Below are 23,083 nucleotides of genomic sequence, written 5' to 3'. Positions count from 1 at the left end.
TCTTTCTCTCTCTCTCTCTGTAGGTCAGATTATTGTAGTGATCTGGGTGATTGTTTCTCCCAACAATGACAAACAGAAGTACACTCTGAAGATCAACCACGACTGTGTGCCTGAACAGGTGGGGCGGATTTGCACTGATGAGAAAACAGAGAATTGTCAAAAAAGATGAAATATTAATTGACATGCATACATACATGCTAGGGCTGGGCGATATGGTTGAAATCAATATCATGATAATCAGGGATTTTTCTCGATATCAGTATATTACAATATGGTTCATGTATGCAAAATCACGTTAAATAATCAAATTAATGTTCATCTCATTGAACCGAATGGTAATGTTAGGTGTGATGTCAAACAAAACAGAAATATTCAAACAATATTCCTACCATACCTCGTTTTATGAGAGTTTTTAAGTAAAATTTGCTTGTCATCATCAATTCAGACAGCAGAAATGTGTGTCACGATATTAAAATATCTTCATATCATCACGATATGATTCCACTGAAAGACGATAAACGATAATATTGAATTATCGCCCAGCCCTAATACATGCTATAACTAAAAGACCACATAAGCTGATAAATTAGTAATAAGTAACGTTGTCTGCCAGATATCACTTATAGTAGCAGATCCTAAAATCATGTATTGGTTTGGCCCAACTCTCTAATGCAGTCCATATTAAACCTTTACAGCCTGGGAACACAAATGAGAAATTTAGTCCCTCAGTGAGTCAGGCTTACTAAAAAATATTACTAATGTTGTCAATCGGGAACTGTCCCACCGCCATTTTGGGTCCACAGTCCACATGCTAAGAAATCAGCCTCTAATGTATACGTGCCCGTATCTGCGTCCTAAAGGTGATCGCCGAGGCCATCCGCAAGAAGACCCGCAGCATGCTGCTGTCCCCAGAGCAGCTAAAGATGTGTGTCCAGGAATACCAGGGCAAATACATCCTTAAAGTCTGCGGCTGTGACGAGTACCTGCTGGAAAAGTACCCCATCAGCCAGTATAAGGTAAGAGGGAGGCACAGACACACACACACACACACACATATATATAGATGTCTTAGAGGGAACCATCTTCAAAGTCTGGAGAGAAATCCCTATGAGCCAGACCAGCGTAGGAGATACACATGAGTCAATGTTTTCTCTGCATTCACTCAGCAGCTGCTAGAAAATGCCCAAGCTGACCGAGTCTATCACTTGGTGCGGACTTTCTGTCTCTCTCTCTCTCTCTTTCATTCCCTCTCTTCTGTCTCTCTCCCCTTCCAGTACATCCGCAGTTGCATCATGCTGGGCAGGATGCCTAACCTGATGCTAATGGCTAAGGACAGCTTGTACACCCAGTTGCCCATAGATACCTTTGTGATGCCGTCGTACTCGCGCCGCATCTCCACGGCAACGGCCTATATGAACGGCGAGGCGGCCGCCAAGTCGCTGTGGACCATCAACGGCACCCTCCGGATACGGGTCCTCTGCGCCACCTACGTGAACGTCAACATACGGGACATAGACAAGGTGGGGAACACACACACACAAGAAACAAAGCTGTTATGGTGTTCTGAGATATCGCTGTAGTGTTAAGGTAGCACAATACTCTAATGCTCTTATTGTTCTAGTCTTTATTCTTAATTTGACTTGTGTCTTCCTTCTCTTCTCTGTAGATCTATGTGAGGACAGGCATCTACCACGGAGGAGAGCAGATGTGTGATAACGTCAACACACAGCGAGTCCCGTGCTCTAACCCCAGGTAATTAATGAATTTTACTGCAGCATCCCTTTAATACAGTGGTTCTCAACCAGTGGACCCAAATCTGAGAATATTTTTATTGTCAGATATGATTTTGTCCAGAATCCCATGACTATCTGTACTGTAGGTAGAGAGATAACAGTGAAACTATGATAAAAAAAGTCATTCTAAAATGACAAAATAATGAAGTTTAACAATTCATCAATTTGCTGGGGACCCCCTGGAATGCCCTCAAGGACCCCCTGGTGGTCCCCGGACCCCACGTTGAGAACCACTGCTTTAATACACCTTTTAATTCAGTGCCGTGTCCCAGTCATACAGCACCGTTCAATCCACTGCAGGCTAACAGTGCTAGACACAGGCTTGAGTTAAAGGATAGTGCCAGTGTCATTTTCTTTTTTCCCTATCACCATTAATGCCCACAAAGAGGCTAAACCCAGCAGTGTGTTTGCCACAGTCAGAAGCTATGACTGTCAGTTGTACTGCAGGTTAGCCTTACCTCCCAGCAGTCACTGGCTCCCATTGTTTTCCAAAATCCATTATAAACAGCTCGCAGAGACATTCTGCTGCATCGCCGCACGTAATCCATCATTTTAATGAGACGACTATTGTGATTTTTCCTAACATGATTCTTTCCTAACGTAACGCCACGATCGCCGCAGTCGCAATCCTGTCAAAAGCAGTTCCATTCCGCGAGATCTGAATGTGAAACAGATCATTGTGCTGTCTCCGGCTAGACGTTGCCCTCCACTCCGTCTTTAAGTCTCCCTCTAGTGACCTCATGACCCCGATTCAAATCGCTAAGGTTCCTGAAAACAAGCATCTCAGAAAGCGGCGTGTGATTTATCTCCACCAGTCACAATCCCAGTTAAAATGACTGGTGCTCAACAGGGGAATCAGGGCAGGGATGCACAGCTATGCCTTTTAGACTCTTCGTAGGCATTAAAGTCCCACTGAAACGGAAGTTAGAGCGTCTTTAGCTTCTGTACTGTGACGTATTTCCCAGTGAAACAGAATATTTGAGTGGTGTACAGTTACAAGAGGGATTTAAATCAAATCCTTCGCATTTGATTGGACCGCTAAACAGTGGGCGGGGCTTAGAGTTCAGCGCGATGCGGAGCTACAGAGAGAAGCTGAGCTACAGAGGACTGTTGGCTCCACACACACCAGGTTGAAGAATGATTGATGGGTGGATGTCATGATATTATTGGTTGAAATTGGTTGGTTCATGCTTACGTAAGCACACAGCATATTTTGTTTTACAGGAAGAAAACATGATTGGGTTTTGATATAAGAATACAAAGAAATAGATTTTTTGTATTTTTTTTGGCATATATTGTTAAATAGGTGCACAATATGACCGGGGATGTGATCTAAAAAGGTTAAAAATGCATTTTTCATTTACTGGTATTATTATTATTACTGGTATTATTCTTTTAAGAGTTTAGTGCTGGCTAGTAGCACTAAACTACTGTGTTATATTACTGTAAATCCCCATATCTCTGTGCTTTTATACACTTCTGGAGAGGTAAAATGATTACTTTTGGTGGAACGGCATTGAGGGATCTGGATGTTTTTTGTTTATGCCCCCAGTGAAATACATGTCACTTTCTTGGACTACATTCTGATGCTACAAGTACATGCCAACTCAGTGTAATGGCTGTGTTTGTATTTGTTGTGAGCATTCGATATTCTATCAGGAAGCTCAGTGATTTTGAGTGTCACAACTGTTGTAGATCCACTTTACGGGTGGAAGCGGCTAGGTGTTGCCCAACGTCTCATATTGTCTCCTATGTCCTGTGTCGGCCCATGTCTCACATATTCTCTCTCTCTCTGTACCCCCTCCTCCTCCCTCTGTCTCTGCAGGTGGAACGAGTGGCTCACCTACGACATGTACATCCCAGACATCCCCCGCGCTGCCCGACTATGCCTCTCCATCTGTTCTGTCAAGGGCAGGAAGGGGGCCAAGGAGGTAAGATGGGAGGACGAGGAAGAAGCCCTCGCAGTTTCATTTTCAAACTGGCCGCAGACGGTGGGGAGGTGACGAGGAATGATGTGGTCAAGCCTCTGTGTGAATCAGTTTGACCAGCTTGTCTCTTTGTAGGGGTGTTGGGGTTGATGTGTTTTGATACATTGTGGGCGGTGCTGGAGTTCCAGACTTTGGTGTCATGCAGCAACAGTGTTTTGATTAGGATAACATCCAACAGAGAAATATAACCAACTATATATCAGTATTAATTTTGACAAGAATTTTAAATTTAGTTTTAGTCTTAGTCGCTTACTGAAAATTGTAGTTGGTTTAAAGTCACATTTTAGTCTTTTTTTTTGTTTTGTTTTAGTCAAGTGGAACTCAGTTTTAATTTTAGTCTAATTTTAGTCAGTTTTAATTTTAGACTAATTTTAGTCAATGTCTTAGTCATAATTTTCTCAGACAGTTTCATGATACTGTAATGGATTTTGCTGAAGGATATTTCTCCTGGCTGTAAAAATTCCAATGAGAAGTAAGCATGCCTTGAACTATGTGTTTAGTCATCTAGGCTGAGAATGTGTTACTGACTTACCGTACTTCTTTCATATATCATATAAAAATGACTGCCACAATATATTTTTTTTCCCACTCTTTAATTGTAGAACGTGTAGCGCATTGATTCGCTCAGCCCCTAATTGCTCTGCGTACTCTCTCTCTCGCTCTCTCTCTCTCTGTATCTCGCTCTCTCTCTCTGTCGCTCACTCTCTCTCTGTCTCTTGCTCTCTCTCTCTCTGTATCTCGCTCTCTCTCTCTGTCGCTCGCTCGTTCGCTCACCAGGGGCCGCGAGAATTTGACTTGCACTTGCAGATAAATGATTGGTTAAAAAGGAAAACAGCCAGTGCTTTGAGGTTGTCCGCCCGAATCTTTACTGGTCAGGGCATAATGAACAGAGATTTCATCGTAATTTTTGTTGTCAATATTTTTACGTCATTTACGTTGTCGTTACAATTTAGTCATGAAATAAAATTACGTCAACGAATACTTATCGTCAAAACTTTCATTGACAAAATTAACACCGTTATACATTCTCATGCTAATTTTGTAATGTATAACTGCATTTTGTTTTGCTATCAAAGAACAACTCACACATCACACACTATTGTTATCCAAATTCGATGGGCTAGAATCACGTAGTAAAATGTAATATTTCAATTCCAATTAAATAATTTCTCTAGAAATAAACTAGAAAACTAGAAAATGTGCTCAGTAGAGCACAGACCTCCGCCATGTTTGACAACACCGTGCAAGGAAGAAGGACATAAGTAGGAAAAAGAGGAGGCACAAAAATCTGATCAGCTGATGGTCAGTGATGCCAAAAGTTAGTTGACCGCTGCAATGTCGGCCAAGTCTGTCAGGTTGACTGGCTCAGTCTGATAGAATGGACTTCTGGTGAGTTGAGGATTGAGTTGACACCAGTCTGAACGCACTCAGTGTTTACACAGCAGAGCAGATATGAACCTATGTCAGCCAAAGGACAATACTGTGTGACCAACGGGGGTATTTAAGTGTATCATGTCGCAGACAGTGGGCATACTGCAGTTAAAACAGGCAGCAGGCTGGCTCATAGCAGATCACCTTCACACATCTCTATCTTTAATTCAACACTGACATGCTAGCCCATCCACTGCGGGCTTTTTTTTTTTGTGCGTCTAGGTGACTTTATGCCCCCGCCTCAGTCTGTGTGCGTATACGTGTCCAGGTTGAATGGGAGCCGCGGTATCGTCTTTGGCTCTGTTTAATTACTAATCAGTCAAGGGCACCGTGGCAGACGGCATAGAAACGTAATCAACAGATGGGACTTTTCCGTTCAAGTCAGAAGGAACTAAATATCTTTGCCTTGTGCATGCCATATCGATGCCACGCTGTGAAAGGGGTTAAGTGTGTTTTCTCTAAGTCACATTACAGTATTTGCACTTCAGACTTGCGAGCGCCTCATTTAAAGTCATTTCAGCTTTTTCATATGAATAAATGTTTGTCTCGCTACACTCTTTTGCCAGTTGATACTATAGAGTAGTGATTCATCCTATAGCCAGTTCACGAAACACGGAACTCTTATGCTCTTCCGCACAAGAAGTGATGCGTTTTAGGTTTCCAGCAGCAGCAACAGCGGTTTGCTTGGAATAAATAGAAGAACAGATTAGTTGGCATGAGCAGTGATAACCACCATGGCCAAGAAAAGAGCGCCACCTACAGCGCCTTGATTTCATATAATTAGTGTGTCGCAAAATACGTTTTTTAAGCAAATAGCATTAAAAAAAAGTGCCAAAGCAGCAGAAATGGCTTATTGATTAGAATGATTATTGCAGTAGAATTATCATCTTTTTTTTTTTTTTTATAATTGCCGTGGATTTTCACTCATAAATGCGCCCGAACCAACAACCGACCCAAACAATATTTACTAGAAATTTTTGAAATTACTAGAAATTACACAAAGTCTGCAATTGAGAGTGAAGTCTATGCAGCAGGGATGTACTGTAATACTGAAACTATGCCTGGTAGTGTTCAGACCTCAGACTTATGTTAACAGACAGAGCACAGACCGCTTTCCTCGCCTTTCTCCTGTCTTTGTCTAAGAAACATACACATGTAACTTAAGTCAGCCAACTGCCAATCACAGCCCAAATCCTGCACAATCCTCCCTTTTACTTTGGGGCTCGGTCACTCATTGCTTTGTTTAAAAAGAAAGTAAAAAGGTTTAGCATCTTTTAGATAATGACTTCAAATGACATCATGAAAAGAAGGCCTTGTCGAGATGTCTTTCTCCAGTAACCTCTGTGTGTAAAAGTGTGTGTGTGTGTGTGTGTGTGCACGCGTTGGGTCTGATACTGTTAACAGACACCCAGGCTGATTGATCCGTCCTCCATTCCCTTCTGGCAGGGACAAGCTGAAAGAGAAAGAGGTGTATGTGTGTGTTTGTATATGCATTTGTGTGTGTGTGTGTGTGGAGTGTATCTATGAATGCCGGGCATGGATACTGTAACCGACACCTGGGGTGAGTGTTCTCCCCTGCGGTGCCCTGCCAAGGTGAGGTCAGGTTAGCGGATGCTCTTTCATGCCCCACCTGAATTAAAGATAAACACTTCTCTACAGCAGCCTTTTGTTCCAGCACTTACTATAAATAGGTGCGTTTTGACTGGCTGTCTGCATGTAACTCTGTCTGCCTCCCCATGTCGCCCTTTGTCACCTGGTTCCACCACTGCCCCTTAGTGAAGACTCACCCTAAAGATTAAGATGTTATCTTAAAGATACAACAATAGCAGTCGTTCAGTTGGTTAAATTGTAAAAGATTTATTCAAAGGGATTTTCCCCTCGCTTTTCGGGGAGGCACGTGGAATCGCAGTTGGAAGATCAATCTTTATGATCTTTATCGGAGCCCATTCACAAGCCTTAGGAAAGGACGCTATTGTAATGCATTCAGAAACCATACACAAAGAAAACGATTCACAGTGTTTTGTCAAACGGTCTGACAAGAACGTCCAAGTTGGCCACCTAAGGGGGAAAACCCAGATTCTCTTTAAACACTTCTTTTTTTTCACCAGCCTTCCACGTGCATCGCTAGACCGACCAGACCAGACTGAAAATGTAACTGTGAATGTTAACTTGTGAATGTTATACTGTATATTGTGTTGTCCACTATGTATGTCATGAACACTGTCCTAGCCTTGCAAGCTGAATTTCCTTTAGAAAAAAAGATTTAAAAGATGTATCATGTATTTTTTTGTTATGTCGACTTTTGTTGGTAGTTGGCTCCTCTTGTTCTGTCCTCGACATGAGGAAACCTTAATGAAGTTGGACACCGGTAACAAAGCTTGGCAATGGTTTTCTCTGCAGATTTGGGAGCGTACAATTGTCCCAAATCTGTTCCTCTCTGTTGGCTCTATTATTGTGTGTGTTGAGAGGCTGTGCTTTACAGTGATTTTAGAACAGCTAAGAGGCACAGCACGGCTTATTGCTTTAAAAAAAACTGTGGCAACACACCATTGTATCAATGGAATGCAAATGTTCAATAAATAATTTATTTTTAATGGATAATAATTACGTAATTATTAAATTAAAGCAGTACAGGCCTAGTTCTTGAACAGTAGCTAAACAATAAACAGGTACTAAGCGACACATAAGTAGCGGTATGAGAGAAGAGTGCATTGATAATTAAATTCACTGTTATAGTCACAGGTATGTGTTTATTGGAACTGAGGACCGCAACTATCCCTTTTATAAAAATGGATGGACATACTCCATCCATAGTCCGATAAATGAATCTGCCTTGTTTTGTTTTTATTCTTCACACATTGATTAACAATTTGGGATACAATAGCAATGAAGAAATGAATTTCTATGCAAGTAGACAACTTGCATCTGAATTGAAGCCATTCTTTCATTTTATATTTTTTACTTGGATTGTCCAATCAACTAATAGTAGACAATACTCTCTGTCTCCCCTTCCCTCTCCCCCTCTCTCTCTCTCCCTCTAGGAACACTGTCCCCTGGCCTGGGGCAATGTCAACCTGTTTGACTACACCCACACCCTGGTGGCCAACAAGATGGCTCTGAACCTCTGGCCGGTCCCCCACGGCCTTGAAGACCTGCTCAACCCCATAGGGGTCACCGGCTCCAACCCCAATAAGGTATACCGACCTCATGATTACATAGGTTCTAAACTCCAATAATCTACATACAAACATCAGAGTTCAGCCCCAGTGACATAGATCTTGTTCTACACCAAGGTACCCAGTCATCATTTAAGCCCATGATAAAGATTGCTTGTAAGTCTACACAGTCCTAGTGATGAGTTTCATTACCACTAGTGCCAAGCCTAGTTTTTTACCACTGCTATTATTCTCTATGCATAGATATTTTTTAGGAACCTAGGACCAAGACAACTTACAAAAAAAAAGCACTGTAATGTACATGGGAGTCAATGGGAAACACTGACTTGCAAATTTGACTGTTTTTGGGATATACCGCCAATTCACACAGTGAGATGGTTAATCTTAACTGTTAATCTTCTGTTTATTCTCTGTTGTCTAGGAAACGCCATGCCTGGAGCTGGAGTTTGACCACTTCAGTAGTCCAGTCAAATACCCAGATATGACCGCTGTAGAGGATCACTCCAACTGGACTATCTCAAGGGAACTGGGCTTCAACTACAACCTCTCTGGACAGGTAACTACCAGCACCGGTCAACCACTAGCCAACGGGCTGGTAACTTGCAACAAGGGCTGAGCAGGGTAATGGGGAGGTAAGGAGCTCAGGAGAAGAGCAAGCTAACAGTGCCATCTCTAGAGACACGTTCTTTGACTACAACCTCTCTGGTCAGGTGACTTGCCACTACTAACCGTTAACCACTGGTAACTAGCCCCAAGGGTTGTGTTATGTAATGTAATGGTAACTAACACAAAGAGCTAATCACACGGTTAGTGACCATTACTACTGTAGGTAACTGGTCTTCAACTACAGTGTTTCTGGACAGGTATCTTAGTACTCATAATTGATTCATAACAATCCACCACATGGTTGGTAATTGTCAGTCAAGGGTTGTTGTCTTACACAAAGGTAACAACCTGGTAATGTACACTAACCCCCAACTATAAGGCCTGTCTTCTTTGTAGCAATTTTGGGTTTTCTTACAAGAAGTAATGGTTATAATAGCGTGAATTTCAGGGCATGTAAGGGGGCGTGTCTGCTTGAGTCTTGTCCTTGGCAATGGCAGCAGCTCCAGGCTACACATGGGTGACCATATAGGGCAGTATGGGTTGCCTTTTCCGACTCCACCCGCTCCACTCATTTTACTCTACTGCCAAACTCTGGCTCCAAAAATACGTGTCAGCTCCCGGAAACCCCACTTCCCAGGCTTTAGACAGGCCAGTAGAAAGTCAATGGATGACGTTTAATTCACTTTGTCCATTATTTTCTACAGTCTATGGTGTCAACAAACACTGAATGGAAAGGCAAAGTTTGAAACGTAGCCTCATTGTTGTTGACCTTTAATTTAATAAGCCCAGTATCTCATTTTTTCAGGCACTAAATGTTTTCAGGTCTTTCCCTCCTATAAGCTGATGGGGCTAGCATTAGCTAACTTGCTACTGCAACATTAGCTGACTATTATACTCCCAGCTGATTATCGCTCATTTTATGAAGCACCTGTATCGTACAGCTAATTAGCGATGGGTTACCAAAAAGATGGAATCCATTCAACTCTGTCTGTACCTACTAGAACTGTTTTTAAATGCAGGAACCTTATCCAACTTGGTAAAATGAGACAGGACCTGGGATGTCTGGAGATTGATGGTGCTTGTAATAGGATGCCTCCTGCCAATGAGACAATGGGACCTTGATTTGTCATTTTTTTCAATTTTATTTAACGTTTATTTAACCAGCTCTGTCCTGGTGAGATAAACATTCTTTTGTGAGTGAGACCTGAATCCACAAAGGCAGATTCACACATATGTTTCAGACTTAAAAAAACACTATACAATACAACTCAACCTTCATACACCTGTTGAAGAAAAACAAAAAATATAACGAGTAAGAAAGAGAGACGGGTCAAGCACTCACCTGCATTAATGCTACATGAAATGAGATCTCTTGTATATTTAGCATATGGTGCGGCACAGAGTGACTAACGTGAGAAGATGTAAGTCATTCATGGTGTTTGAATTTCACCATTCATCAGACCCTTGTGTGGCCTGAGATAGTTTGGCAATGATTTATGTTGACCCACTGTGAGGTGTGTTTGTATCTCCGGTGAAGATACTACATGTAATGAGACTATCTGTTCAGTTATTTATGATGGTATTTTGTATGTAATGTGAACAGATCTCTCTCTATATGTGGTGTAAGGCAATTTGATGATTACATGTAATTATGGTTACAGTGTAAATAGATCTTTAGTGAATTTGCTATGGTGTACAGTGTGAAGTATATCACTTTGAAATAGTACGTAATATATTACTTTTTTGAAGTCGATGTTTAGTTATATGACTGTATTACTCTGTGGAGTAATGTTATATTACAAGTTAAATTACCTTTAAGTTTCACAAACTCATTGAAATGAAAAAAAGAGCTATGTTTGCTCATCTATCAGTTTGGTAGTGCTGACAAGAAGTTTGGCCAAGGTATTTATTTTTCCTCTTTACTTTAAAGTAAAATCCATCCACCATCTAGGGCTGAACAATTCATCGAAATTTTATCGAAATCGCAATATGGCCTGCTGCAATTTTCAAATCAGAGGAGGCGCAATATTTGTTAACAGTGAAATGTGTCAAAATAGCATTTTAAAGTAAATATTGTGGTGCTGCAGAGATGTCCTGGCCTACACATCATATTCTACAGACTTAAGAAAACATCTTTGTTTGGTACAGATCCCCGCAAAAATCACACCATAATCATTTGAATACGTTTTTCAGTGAAAATGAGAATAATGATGTAAAAATGATCATTCCCTCTAATATCGCAAATTATATCGCAATTGCAATATCAGTCAAAATAATCGCAATTAGATATTTTTTCAAAATCGTTCAGCCCTACCACCATCCTAAAAACCCTATTTCTAGGCACATTTTGTTGTCTGATGGTTTGTTATTCCCATGGATACTTGGCCAAATGTTGCATCACAGAGATATTTACAGCGCAGCTACAATGGAGTTTGACTGCAGAAACATTTTCAGCGATTTAAAACGTCAACGGTAAACGTCAGGTTTTGGTGTCAGTCCTTCAGAATAAAAGAGCGAGGGCTTCTTTCTAGAGGCGCCGTTTTGCACCAAGAGACGATCATCAGTCATACAGGGAGAAATCCATCGTAGAAGAGGAGAGAGACCAATTGCTTTGATTTATTGTTAACGACAACAGAAAATAATTGAAATTTCAATCCCACTACTATAATTGGAGAGCGGTTTGTGTGTTTGTGTGTCCCACCATAGAGGAGAGGAGAGGAGAGGAGACAAGGAGAGGAGAGGAGAGAGGAGAGGAGAGGAGAGAGGAGAGGAGACAAGACAAGGAGAGGAGGAGAGGGAGGAGGAGAGAAGAGGAAACAAGGAGAGGAGACAAGGAGAGGAGAGGGGAGAGGAGAGGAGACAAGGAAAGGAGGAGAGAGGAGAGGAGACAAGGAAAGGAGGAGAGGGGAAAGGAGACGAGGAGAGGAGACAAGGAAAGGAGGAGAGGGGAAAGGAGAGGAGGAGAGAGGGGAGAGGAGGAGAGAGGAGAGGAGACAAGGAAAGGAGGAGAGGGGAGAGGAGGAGAGGGGAGAGGAGACAAGGAGAGGAGGAGAGGAGAGGAGAATAAGAAGAGGAGAGGAAAGGAGAGGAGAGAGGAGAGGAGACAAGGAGAGGAGAGGAGGAGGTTATAAATTCTAGTCAATTTAATTAAGGGCTCAGTTTTCTCATGAAAGTAACGTTAGTGTTTGGTAAAATGACTTTAATATTACTATTCACTTCATAAAAAAGGTGATTAAATACTCATAAACTCAACGCCATGACTGGCTTGGCCCCAACACCGTTCATGCAACACAATAGCGCCAACGCAAGACACCGTGTTCAGTTATTCATGATGGTGTTTGTGATGCTAAGTCTTATCAGATTTCTACATTATGTGTGACATGAGACCATGACTTCTGATGTGATGCATACGCGGTTGGAGTTACCGCATGTGGTGAGAAGATGTGAACGGCGTGACACAGCGCGTTGACTTATTCATGACGCGTGTTTTGAATGTGAGATGCGATCAGCTCATTCAGCTCTTCATAGTATTATCATCCATAAGCAATTGGAAGCTCGCAGGATGAATCCAGTCCCAGTGAACCTTGAAATCTAGCCCTGGCCTCAGTTTCAATATGTGCACTATTCTATCTGCCCTTAATGGGTTTTTTTTTTCCTGAAGCTTGGTTATAGTATCTCTGTCGGACGAACACAAAGATCACTGGAGTTCATAACTAAAACTATCTGAAGAGTTAATTTTCCAAAATGCTGTATATCCATTTTCCGAAACTACAAACACTAGACTTTCATCATTCAGTTTCTCTAAAATGTAGAGGATCCAGTCTGTGAAGGTGTTGTCATTTTGCCCTCTAAGGACTTACGTTACCCTTCCGTCCACGATTGGCTGAACAAAGAGGAACCGGAACTACTGTCCAGTTCCGGTATTCTCGTTTCTTGTTTGGGAATATGGAAATCTGAATTTTTCTACAGCACCACTAAGTACTGGAGTTTGAGAAGCATGAGAAGCAGGAGCACCGAGGTACATGGATGACATATCTGCAGCCTAAAAAAGTTACATGTTAGGCTGGTGTTTGGAAGCTTTGCACTTTAAGATGTGTTCACGATCTGTCTGTGGCATATCAGAGATCAGAGCCTAGACTCACTTCTTTGAGAATTTGTTTTTCACGGGCACAAACTGACTGGCCACTGATGTTTCAGTGAAGCAAAAGCGGCAGCTGAGAATGGGAGAGTAGAGTCCATACACAAAGTGGGGTCTTAAATGGAGACCATACTGTACAGCCAATGTGATATGTTAAAATATTCACTATAATTGTGTTGTTTTAATGTAATTTACCATTACATCCCTCTGGCATGGGGAAACCATGCAAACAGGACATTGACCAAGATAATGTGAGCATGCATACTGGTTTAATGTGGTATGTTGTCACAGGTCCACCAGATACTGTGTGATGTGAGACAACTGGACCATGCTGTGTTGATTTATTTATGACGGTGGCTTAATGTGGTATATTAAGTCGTTCCTTTATCTGTAACTTGAGTGGTTTGAGAGGCTTCCTTAACAATAATGGGTCTTAATGGATGACTAATGCAAATGTTTCAAGCTCTATTTGCAGTTCAAAGTAACTGCATGGCTGGATGACTGTGTCCAGACAGACGAGGGTTTGTTATTTGGCTGTAAATGTACTGCAATGCAGTAATGTGTTAGTTTCTTAAACTATGGGTGAGGGACCCAAATGGTTTGCTAACCTATTTTTGCATCCCTACATCAGTACTGTCAGTACAGGAAGTTTTTTTTTTTTATCTACCAACCACAGCAAATAATGAACTCCAGAATTCACCTGCCACTTTCACTATTTCTCACCAGGTATAATTTAAAAATGTTAGAAACCTCCAGATAATGAATGGTGACATGCAGTGGTGAGACAGAGTGTCTACTAAGCCAGTGATTCTGAAACTTTTTCAAATCAAGGACCCCTAATTTAGTCCACATTAGGGACACGGACCCCCATTTGATAAGACTTTGTCTCTCAGACCCAAATCTGAGAATATTTTTTATTGTTTGATATGATTTTCTCCAGAATCCCATGACTGTCTGCGTTGTAGGGAGAGAGATAACAGTGAAAATAGCCTTTTCTTCTAGATTCTCTAATTGTGTTCACTTCTTGTAAATGAAATAATGCTGAAGTTTAACAATTCATCAGTTTGCTGGGGACCCCTTGGGACCCCCTCAAGGACCCCTGGTGGTCCCCGGACCCCACGTTGAGAACCACCATACTAAGCAGACTAACTCACCACCCTTCACCAAAATTCATCAGCATTTGTCTGGCGGCAATTTCGTATCCCAAATAGTAGTAAAGGTTTAGAGCTTCTGCAGTAAAGTGTTATATCTTAATGCACTTCTTTCCAAAGTAATGCAAAGTCAAGAGAGCAACATTGAGGTGTATACTCTATATAGTAGCTTAGGTTAATATTTAGATGTATTTTCTGTTTATTCCTCAAGAAACATGTAACCAAACAAACCTATGATGCTCAAAGAGGTTAATAATATAACGTATTATCTGTGTGCTGTGTTCCATAGTGACTGCAAGGGACCAGGGCCTGACAGAGCAATTTGCATAATACGATGCCGGGCCAGGTTAATAATGAAATGCAGCATTTGAAACAATATTGTTTACATTGTATTCCAGAGCAATCGTGTGGCCAGAGACCACGCCTTGACCGAGAGCGACATAGAGCAGCTGAGACAGCTGAGTAACAGAGACCCGCTGTCTGAGATCACTGAGCAGGAGAAAGACTTCCTCTGGAGACACAGGTACACACAGGACTCACTGCTCTATAAAGATGCACATAAACTTACCTGGGACGCAAGCTAACACATAAGTCGGTCCTCCCACTCTCCCTCTACCAGGCACTACTGTATGAACATCCCCGAGATCCTTCCCAAGATCCTCCTGGCGGTCAAATGGAACTCCAGAGATGAAGTAGCACAGGTAGCGCTAAGCCACTTCTTATCGGTTCACCATATAAACATCAATCCAGCACAAACATCTAAACAACTCTTACATGTCAAAGTTCAATCTCTAAAATAAGGGAAGGAGCAGAGATGAAGAGAGACAGTTTAGCAATTGCAAAAACTCCTTATAAATATGTGTTATAGTTATATTTAAAGTGGATTTAACCGTTTTTGTTTGTTTCTGTAGTGGCTGGCATGTGAATACTAGATGCAAAGCCTGTTGAACGTGTAGCTGCCCCCTTCTGTTCACACAGAACGATTCCATCTGCTCCATCTTTGACTACTCTTGTCAGCATCTGAGGAAAAACCTCCTTTTTTTGTTTTAATGTTTGGATGCGTATTCTTTACAATATGTTGGAAGTAGCTTTTAGTTAATGAGCTGTAGCTTGCAAAATCCCAAATCTGTACTTCTTTATTTTGGGTTTCCCTGTAGATTTGCCACCTGCTGATCAAATGTCTGTTCATTGAAATATGTTTCTGTTGTTAGTATATAGAGTATTCATTCAGATTTCTTTTTGTCTGTGTGTGTGTTTCCCCAGATGTACTGCCTGCTAAAGGAATGGCCGTCTATCCGTCCTGAGCAGGCCATGGAGCTGCTGGACTGTAACTATCCTGACCCCATGGTCAGACACTTTGCTGTCCGATGCCTCGACAAATACCTGACCGATGACAAACTGTCCCAGTACCTCATTCAGCTTGTACAGGTGGGACTAACGTAACGTCAGGGCTCATCCAATGGAGGGAAAACTAGTCTCTTGAAGGGCCAACCTGGGGCTTGTCTCACAAAGCGAGTTCAACATAGTGAGGGTATCTTTGGGTATAGTCTGCATATTAAAAGCCACACCAGGAACATTTGGTCCGGACTTTAGGACCCTTTCGCTAAGTCCGGATCATTTTGACAGGTGTGAACACGCCATTCGGACCATGATGCGAATAGGGTTGTCAACTCAATGTGACCAAATTACCAGAGATTTTTTTTATTTGAGGTGGGGGAGAGGGTAGACAAACACAAAAACTAATAATACTATGATGCCCATTGTTATTGCCACACAATGACGCACAGCATCAATCAGTTCTCTCTCTCCCTTTCTCTCTCTCTCCCTCTCTCTCACGCTCTCAAACACACACACAAAGTTACCATACAAAACTAGAAAAACAGGATCATCTACCATGAAAATTAGCACTTTACTTCGTTCCTGACATGTATTTTGTTGCCAAATAGCCATATGCTTTCACCATTATGCAACGCCAGATGCCAAAAACTATGTGTCCCTCTCACCATTACGCAATGCCAAATGCGCAACGTGCATGTCCCGTTCACCATCATCACACATTGCCAATTGCTAAATACGCAACCTGCAACCAAGAAAAACAACACAGTAAGTATATAAAAAGCACAGGCCAGCAAAAAGTCACGAAAATAACCTTCATCCGACACAGTGAGTGAGCAGTAAATCCCCTGTTGTGTCTCATGTCACTTAAATCAACCCACGTAGTGCAATTTTTATTTTTTTTATTTATTTTCAGCCATCAAAAAATCTCTGGGAATTTATTTTTTCTATCGCGGGAGACTGAGGCTAATTACCGGAGTCTCCCAGTCAACCCTATTACTGACTCCTTTTTGCTGCAATTTGGCTAAAAACAACCAAACAATCCACAGTGAAAGAGCAAATCTTTGGGAACATATCGTCATTTCCTCTCTTTGGTTTGGACTTCATCTACCTCTTTTCATACCTCTTTTTTCGGTCGGTAAGGAGCCACTATTTTCAATATTCTACGAAAACTAACCCTAATGCAGACATGCTGTTGACAGGAGAGTCCTGCTGTCTTGTCGATATTTTTCCCAAGTTATTTGACCTATCGCTATCTAGATTTTATGGCTTGAAATCTCACTAGCTAGAGAGAAGTCCCCCGGAATACCACAGGGTCGCAAAGTGTAGACCAGACCAGACCAAACCACTTTTTTACATAATAGGTGAAAGTAAAATTGTTTTCTATCCGTCTGTCAAGGAAAATTGGAAAACAGAAAAATATTCATCTTTTATGTGACTCATAAATACCATCTAAAGTTCTCACAAATATATATTTTTGACAAAATATTCCAGAAGTTTATGGACAATTAGAGGGCCAGGGCCCGGGACAACTGACGCGGTTGCAGTGGAAAAAGTATTATTATTCATATTATTCAATATAAACACACATATGGAGTATAAAATATGCAATAAAAATAGTAGAAATGAAATGATAAAACAATGAAAGCAATAGGCTAAACTAGACCATGAGCAGTTGTAGGGTTATGTAAACATATGCTGCTGACAATGTGAAGTTCTACATTGAAAGTAGACCGTACAAGTGGGAATTTGATTACTCACATTTGTGTGTGTGAGTCAGTGAAAAGCCAGGCTTAAGCCCAGAGTTAGGCTCGGCCTCCTCTCCCCTGCATCTCCTCTTCACCTTTCCTTTCTCCTCTCTTTCTTCTTAGGTTTTAAAGTACGAGCAGTATCTTGACAACCCCCTGGTCCGCTTCCTCCTCAAAAAGGCCCTGACGAATCAAAGGATAGGGCACTTCTTCTTCTGGCACCTCAAGTGAGTCACCGTCCCGACTGATTTGTCTACGCACCTGCCTCTCTCTCTTTCTTTACACCAAGCTAAAAACGAGAATTCCTCCTTATCGTCCCTCCCTGCTTCTCATTCTCTCTGTCTGCTGCCCTTCCCCTTCTCTTTGTGTCCCCCCCCCCTCCCTCTCTCCCTCTCAGGTCAGAGATGCACAATAAAACGGTGAGCCAGCGGTTTGGGTTGCTGTTGGAGTCCTACTGCCGGGCCTGCGGCATGTACCTCAAGCACCTGAGCAGGCAGGTCGAGGCCATGGAGAAACTCATCAACCTCACCGACATCCTCAAGCAGGAGAAGAAGGACGAGACGCAGAAGGTAAGGGAGGTGGACACACACACACATACACACACACACACACACACACACACACACAGGGTCCAGGGTCTTATTGGTGGCTACTCCGCTTAATTGAGCCTGTAATCCGAATCATTTTCTACTCAACTGGCTGTGTCACACACCACTGATTAAAGTCATTAATCCTAATTATTAAAAAAAACCAAAAACGTCCTGTTAACCATTGGCGTTCAGGCAAGACTGTGAAGAACTCATTACATAACAGAAGGAATTAATAATTTTAGTAATTACCCATGTGAGTATTCGACTACTCATAACATATTTATCCACATACAGTATGGTAAATATCTTCCATGTTAAAAAAAAAAACACACAAATGCAGTTTTTTTTTTTTTTTCACAATTTTGTTTATTGGATTTTTTAGAAAATACAAAATGTGCAGTAGGTCATACAAAAATATAAATCATATATAAGGCACAGTTAACAGGTATGCATAGACTTACAACATCCATACACACCCACAGGCACTCGCATGTATACCTACCTGAGAATATTATATATACATACATGCTCAACATATATACATATATGTACCCAAGTTTTATGTTTATAGAATGAACACAACAACTGAAACACAACATATAGCCTGGACGCCTGGTCGATTGGAGAAACACAGTTTGTATACTCAAGATAAATAAATAAACAATATTATATAAAGAATTATAAAGGATTATACAGAAAAAATACAATGGTCAAAAATAGTAAAGGGATACACCTACACATGTAAATAGATTATCCCAACCAAATAATGTTGGTTACAAATGCAGTCAGTTTGAGAGGATTTTCTGTGTATGTGTGTGTGTGTGTGTGTGTGTGGGTACATGCACGCACACTTGTGTGTAAATGCACGTACTTGCGTGGTTTTGTATGTGTGTGTGTGTGTTGTGGAGGTCCAGATGCGGTTTCTAGTGGACCAGATGAAGAGACCGGACTACATGGACGCCCTGCAGAACTTCACCTCCCCTCTCAACCCTGCACACCAACTGGGAAACCTGAGGTCAGGAAGTGTGTGTGTGTGTGTGTGTGTGTGTATATACGTGTGAATAAGGTTGTGTGTGAGTGTTTGTATGTGCAATGTGAGATAGAGCTGGGCAGTAATCCAATATTCTCATTTATTATCTTTCCACAAAATCATATGGTAATGAAATAATATTGAGTTACGACACTCAGTTCTACTACTGATCTAATTCAGGGTGTTATGTAACATTCTGTGTGTGTGTATGTGTGTGTATGTAGGTTAGACGAATGCAGGATCATGTCATCAGCAAAGAGGCCCTTGTGGTTGAACTGGGAGAATCCGGACATCATGTCAGAACTGCTCTTTCAGAACAACGAGATCATCTTCAAAAACGGAGACGGTAACACACACACACACACACACACACACACACACACACACACACACACACAGCCCATCAAAGCCTCCTTTTTCAATGTCGATAGCCATAACTGTTTTTTTTGTCCGTGTGCTGTAGACTTGCGTCAGGACATGCTGACTCTGCAGATTATCAGAATTATGGAGAACATTTGGCAGAACCAGGGACTGGATCTACGGTACTACACTCGTTTTCTCTTCTCTCTCTCTCCTCCACTTCCTTCCTTTCTCTCTCTCTTTCTTTCACTTTTTCTTTGTCTGCCTCTCTTTCACCCTTCCTATCTCAAGGTGTGTGGGACTGAGAAAATCTGTTGTAAATGTGTCCGTGGGTGCATGAATGCTGGCGTATAGCTTTCTATTCCAAGGACACTATGTCACTGTTATTTATGTAGTGTGTAGTACCTACAATATCCTCTTTTTTGTGTGTGTGTGTCCAGGATGCTGCCCTATGGCTGTCTTTCACTGGGAGACTGTGTGGGTCTCATTGAGGTGGTGCGCAGCTCCCACACCATCATGCAGATCCAGTGTAAAGGCGGCCTGAAGGGGGCGCTGCAGTTCAACTCAAACACCCTGCATCAGTGGCTAAAGGACAAGAACAAGGGCGAGATGTGAGGTTTTTTTCTCCTAAAATGTTAATGTTACATAAGTTGCAGCCCCTTTACTTCTGTCTGCCTCTAGTTTACATTTCCCCCCATTCATTTTGCAGTGCGTACTGTTTAAACATTCACTTTTTCATCGTTTTTAAAATACAAACTTTGTGGTGTCCCCGTGTGTGTGTGTGTGTGTGTGTGTGTGTGTGTGTGTGTGTGTGTGTGCGTGCACAGGTACGACATGGCTGTGGATCTGTTTACGAGGTCGTGTGCTGGCTACTGTGTAGCTACATTTATCCTCGGTATAGGGGACAGGCACAACAGCAACATTATGGTCAAGGATGACGGACAGGTATCCCTACACACACACACACACACACACACCACAACACAGCACACAACGTTTTTCCCCACTTTTCTTTACTTACTTCTTTAATATACTCAAGTATTACTTATCAATGTTTTCATTTGTTCCATTAGGATTTTGTTCATTTTCTAATCTTTTCTTTCTCTTCTGTTCAGACTATTTTTTTATTAATGGTGTAGCATAGAGCAGTGGTTCTCAACGTGGGGTCCGGGGGACCACCAGGGGTCCTTGAGGGGGTTCCAGGGGGTCCCCAGCAAATTGATGAATTGTTATACTTCACCATGATTTCATTTACAAGAAAAGAGATGTAGAAATGACTGTTTTGATCATAGTTTCTCTGTTATCTCTCTACCTACAATACAGATAGTCATGGAATTCTGGACAAAATCATATCTAGCAATAAAAATATTCTCAGATTTGGGTCTGAGACACAAAATCTCATCAAATGGGGGGTCCGTGGCCCTAATGTGGACTGAATCAGTGGTCCTCGATATGAAAAAGGTTGAGAATCATAGACATAGGCATAGAGAATAATGTAGAGGTGCGGCGATAGTTTCTGTTGTATCGGGATCACCGCCGACCCAGCTCCCAAATCCCCTTCGGTGTAATAAAACGCTTTTCCTGTGGGAGGAAAAATGTCTGCAGTGTGGCAATTCAGACTGTCAGCCGTGCCAAGCTAACGTTTCTCCGCCAGTGCTGGAGTGTGGAGGAGAAGCAAGCCAGCCAGACAGTCACAATAATAGTCAGAGTCAGAGCAAAATTTGTCACTGTCACTCACAGGGAAAAAAAGAATGAAGTAATGTTGTTAGAAATATATGCTGTGAACAGGGCTTTTTGGAATAAACAACTGTATTTTCATTCACCCCCGTAACCCTTCACCCTTATGTTTATAATGCTTGATGTTTGTTCCCCTCTATTCTAGTTGTTCCATATAGATTTTGGCCATTTCCTGGATCACAAGAAGAAGAAATTTGGCTATAAGAGGGAGAGAGTTCCCTTCGTGCTCACACAAGACTTCCTCATCGTCATCAGCAAGGGAACCCAGGAGTGCACCAAGACCAGAGAGTTTGAAAGGTACTGTCTCTCCTCTCTTCTCTTCTCTTCTCTCCTCTCCTCTCCTCTCCTCTCCTCTCCTCTCCTCTCCTCTCCTCTTCCCTTCTCTTCCCTTCTCTCCTCTTCTCTCCTCTGAATAGAACCGTCCCTGTTCTGCCTTCCTTCCGGCCTCTCTTCATCTCCTCACAAAGGGATGATTGAATAGAAGTCCCATGTGTCAGTTCAGCATCGTAGGACTTTATTATCAGCGCATTGGATTGCAGCACATTGGCTACACCAATATAATTAAAGAGGAGCTTTGTCAACATAGCGCTGACGGCCTTGGAAAGATTCAGTTTTCTTTAACTATGTCATTAAAGGGGAAAAACACTTTTGTTGCCATTGTAATCAAACAGATTCGGTGCTGACCTTGGAAATGAATTGGAATGGAACAAAGACAGCAGCTTTTCAAAAAGCATCTTAAAGCTACAATATGCAATTTTTTTTTTTTTTTGCCTTTGCAGTGAAGTTAGTTATTAGTCTTGCCTTACTCCCCCCCAGTTGGGCAAATTCATGTATCTCACTTTCCCTTTCCCCCCCCCCCCCCGTCTCCCTCCCAGGTTCCAGGAGATGTGTTACAAGGCCTACCTGGCCATCCGGCAGCACGCCAACCTGTTCATCAACCTGTTCTCCATGATGCTGGGCTCCGGCATGCCCGAGCTGCAGTCGTTCGACGACATCGCCTACATCAGGAAGACACTGGCCCTGGAGAAAACCGAGCAGGTGCACCGGCTTTTCTGTTTTGTTCAAATCTAATCCTTTCTACAAGGTTCCTACGCAGGTCTGGAAAGTCTGGAAAAGTATTCAAAATGAATCTGATCATTTCCAGGTCTTGACTAGTTTGGGAATTTGAAAAAAATGTCTGGAAAAGTATGGAAAATGTTGCGGTTCAGGTCCGATACAAACATAATTCTAGCGTTTATGTTGTTGTAGAGCCACTTTGAGTCCACAGTTTTTGTTGTTGTGAAGAATAATGTTCAGATAGAGGGACGCTCTTATTACCCAGCCGCTGTCAGCATGCAGTATATCAAATACCCACCAAAATCAAATCCAGGCAAGAACATAGGGTCTGGGAAAAATATGGAATTTTAAAACGGAAACCGTGTAGGAACCCTGCCAATCATCTCACATATTGTGATATTTGTGGCTGTGAAGAACAACCTTCATCTATACAGTGATATGACCTAGTTAGCAGGGGCAAGATGTCTATCTGCGTAAATCATATTGAACACCAGACAAAATCTTCAGAACAAATCAAGGTCTGGAAAAAGTATGGAATTTTTTAATTGAAAATGTGTAGGAACCCTGTTTCTACCAGGGTATCTCTGGGTCCATGAATAGTCCTAAATGATGTGAAGTTGGGGTGTAAAAATGTATTAGTATTTCTGAAATAGTTATTGAGGTCTTGGACTAGTTATCCCGTTTACTGCGTCCTGTTCTGTTCTCTTGCAGTCTGCACTGTATCCATTGTCTTCTCTTCTTTATTCAGGAGGCGTTGGACTACTTTATGAAGCAGATGAATGACGCTCACCATGGAGGATGGACCACCAAGATGGACTGGATATTTCATACTATTAGGCAGCATGCACTAAACTAATATGCTGTACGCACACAAAAGCTACCAATCGCACCATGGAGTATTCGCTACTGTCAACAGACTGGTGAAGTTCCAGCCGTCTAACCTC

General features: G+C 41.9%; 1 protein-coding gene across 1 annotated transcript in view; it reads left to right on the top strand.

The window, feature by feature from the left end:
- Window positions 1-23,083, top strand: part of LOC139638343 (phosphatidylinositol 4,5-bisphosphate 3-kinase catalytic subunit alpha isoform-like) — a 32,466-nt gene extending 9,383 nt beyond the window's left edge. The window contains exons 6-25 of the mRNA XM_071512456.1: window positions 24-118; window positions 861-1,016; window positions 1,275-1,520; window positions 1,667-1,752; window positions 3,619-3,724; window positions 8,254-8,406; window positions 8,810-8,944; window positions 14,682-14,806; window positions 14,903-14,984; window positions 15,547-15,711; window positions 17,490-17,593; window positions 17,764-17,935; window positions 18,865-18,971; window positions 19,211-19,332; window positions 19,450-19,528; window positions 19,787-19,957; window positions 20,174-20,291; window positions 21,229-21,380; window positions 21,959-22,121; window positions 22,888-23,083. Coding sequence (XP_071368557.1) covers window positions 24-118; window positions 861-1,016; window positions 1,275-1,520; window positions 1,667-1,752; window positions 3,619-3,724; window positions 8,254-8,406; window positions 8,810-8,944; window positions 14,682-14,806; window positions 14,903-14,984; window positions 15,547-15,711; window positions 17,490-17,593; window positions 17,764-17,935; window positions 18,865-18,971; window positions 19,211-19,332; window positions 19,450-19,528; window positions 19,787-19,957; window positions 20,174-20,291; window positions 21,229-21,380; window positions 21,959-22,121; window positions 22,888-22,995 — 2,645 coding nt within the window. The 3' untranslated portion in view covers window positions 22,996-23,083. The remainder of the gene's footprint in view (window positions 1-23; window positions 119-860; window positions 1,017-1,274; window positions 1,521-1,666; window positions 1,753-3,618; window positions 3,725-8,253; window positions 8,407-8,809; window positions 8,945-14,681; window positions 14,807-14,902; window positions 14,985-15,546; window positions 15,712-17,489; window positions 17,594-17,763; window positions 17,936-18,864; window positions 18,972-19,210; window positions 19,333-19,449; window positions 19,529-19,786; window positions 19,958-20,173; window positions 20,292-21,228; window positions 21,381-21,958; window positions 22,122-22,887) is intronic.

This window comes from Centroberyx affinis, unplaced genomic scaffold (genome assembly GCF_046629955.1).
Source record: "Centroberyx affinis isolate AG114_WGS23_722 - 3 ecotype Tasmania unplaced genomic scaffold, CSIRO-AGI_Caff_v1 ptg006300l_1, whole genome shotgun sequence".
Lineage (NCBI taxonomy): Eukaryota > Metazoa > Chordata > Actinopteri > Beryciformes > Berycidae > Centroberyx > Centroberyx affinis.
Note: the sequence above shows the minus strand (reverse complement) of the source record. Positions and strands in the feature narration are given on the sequence as shown.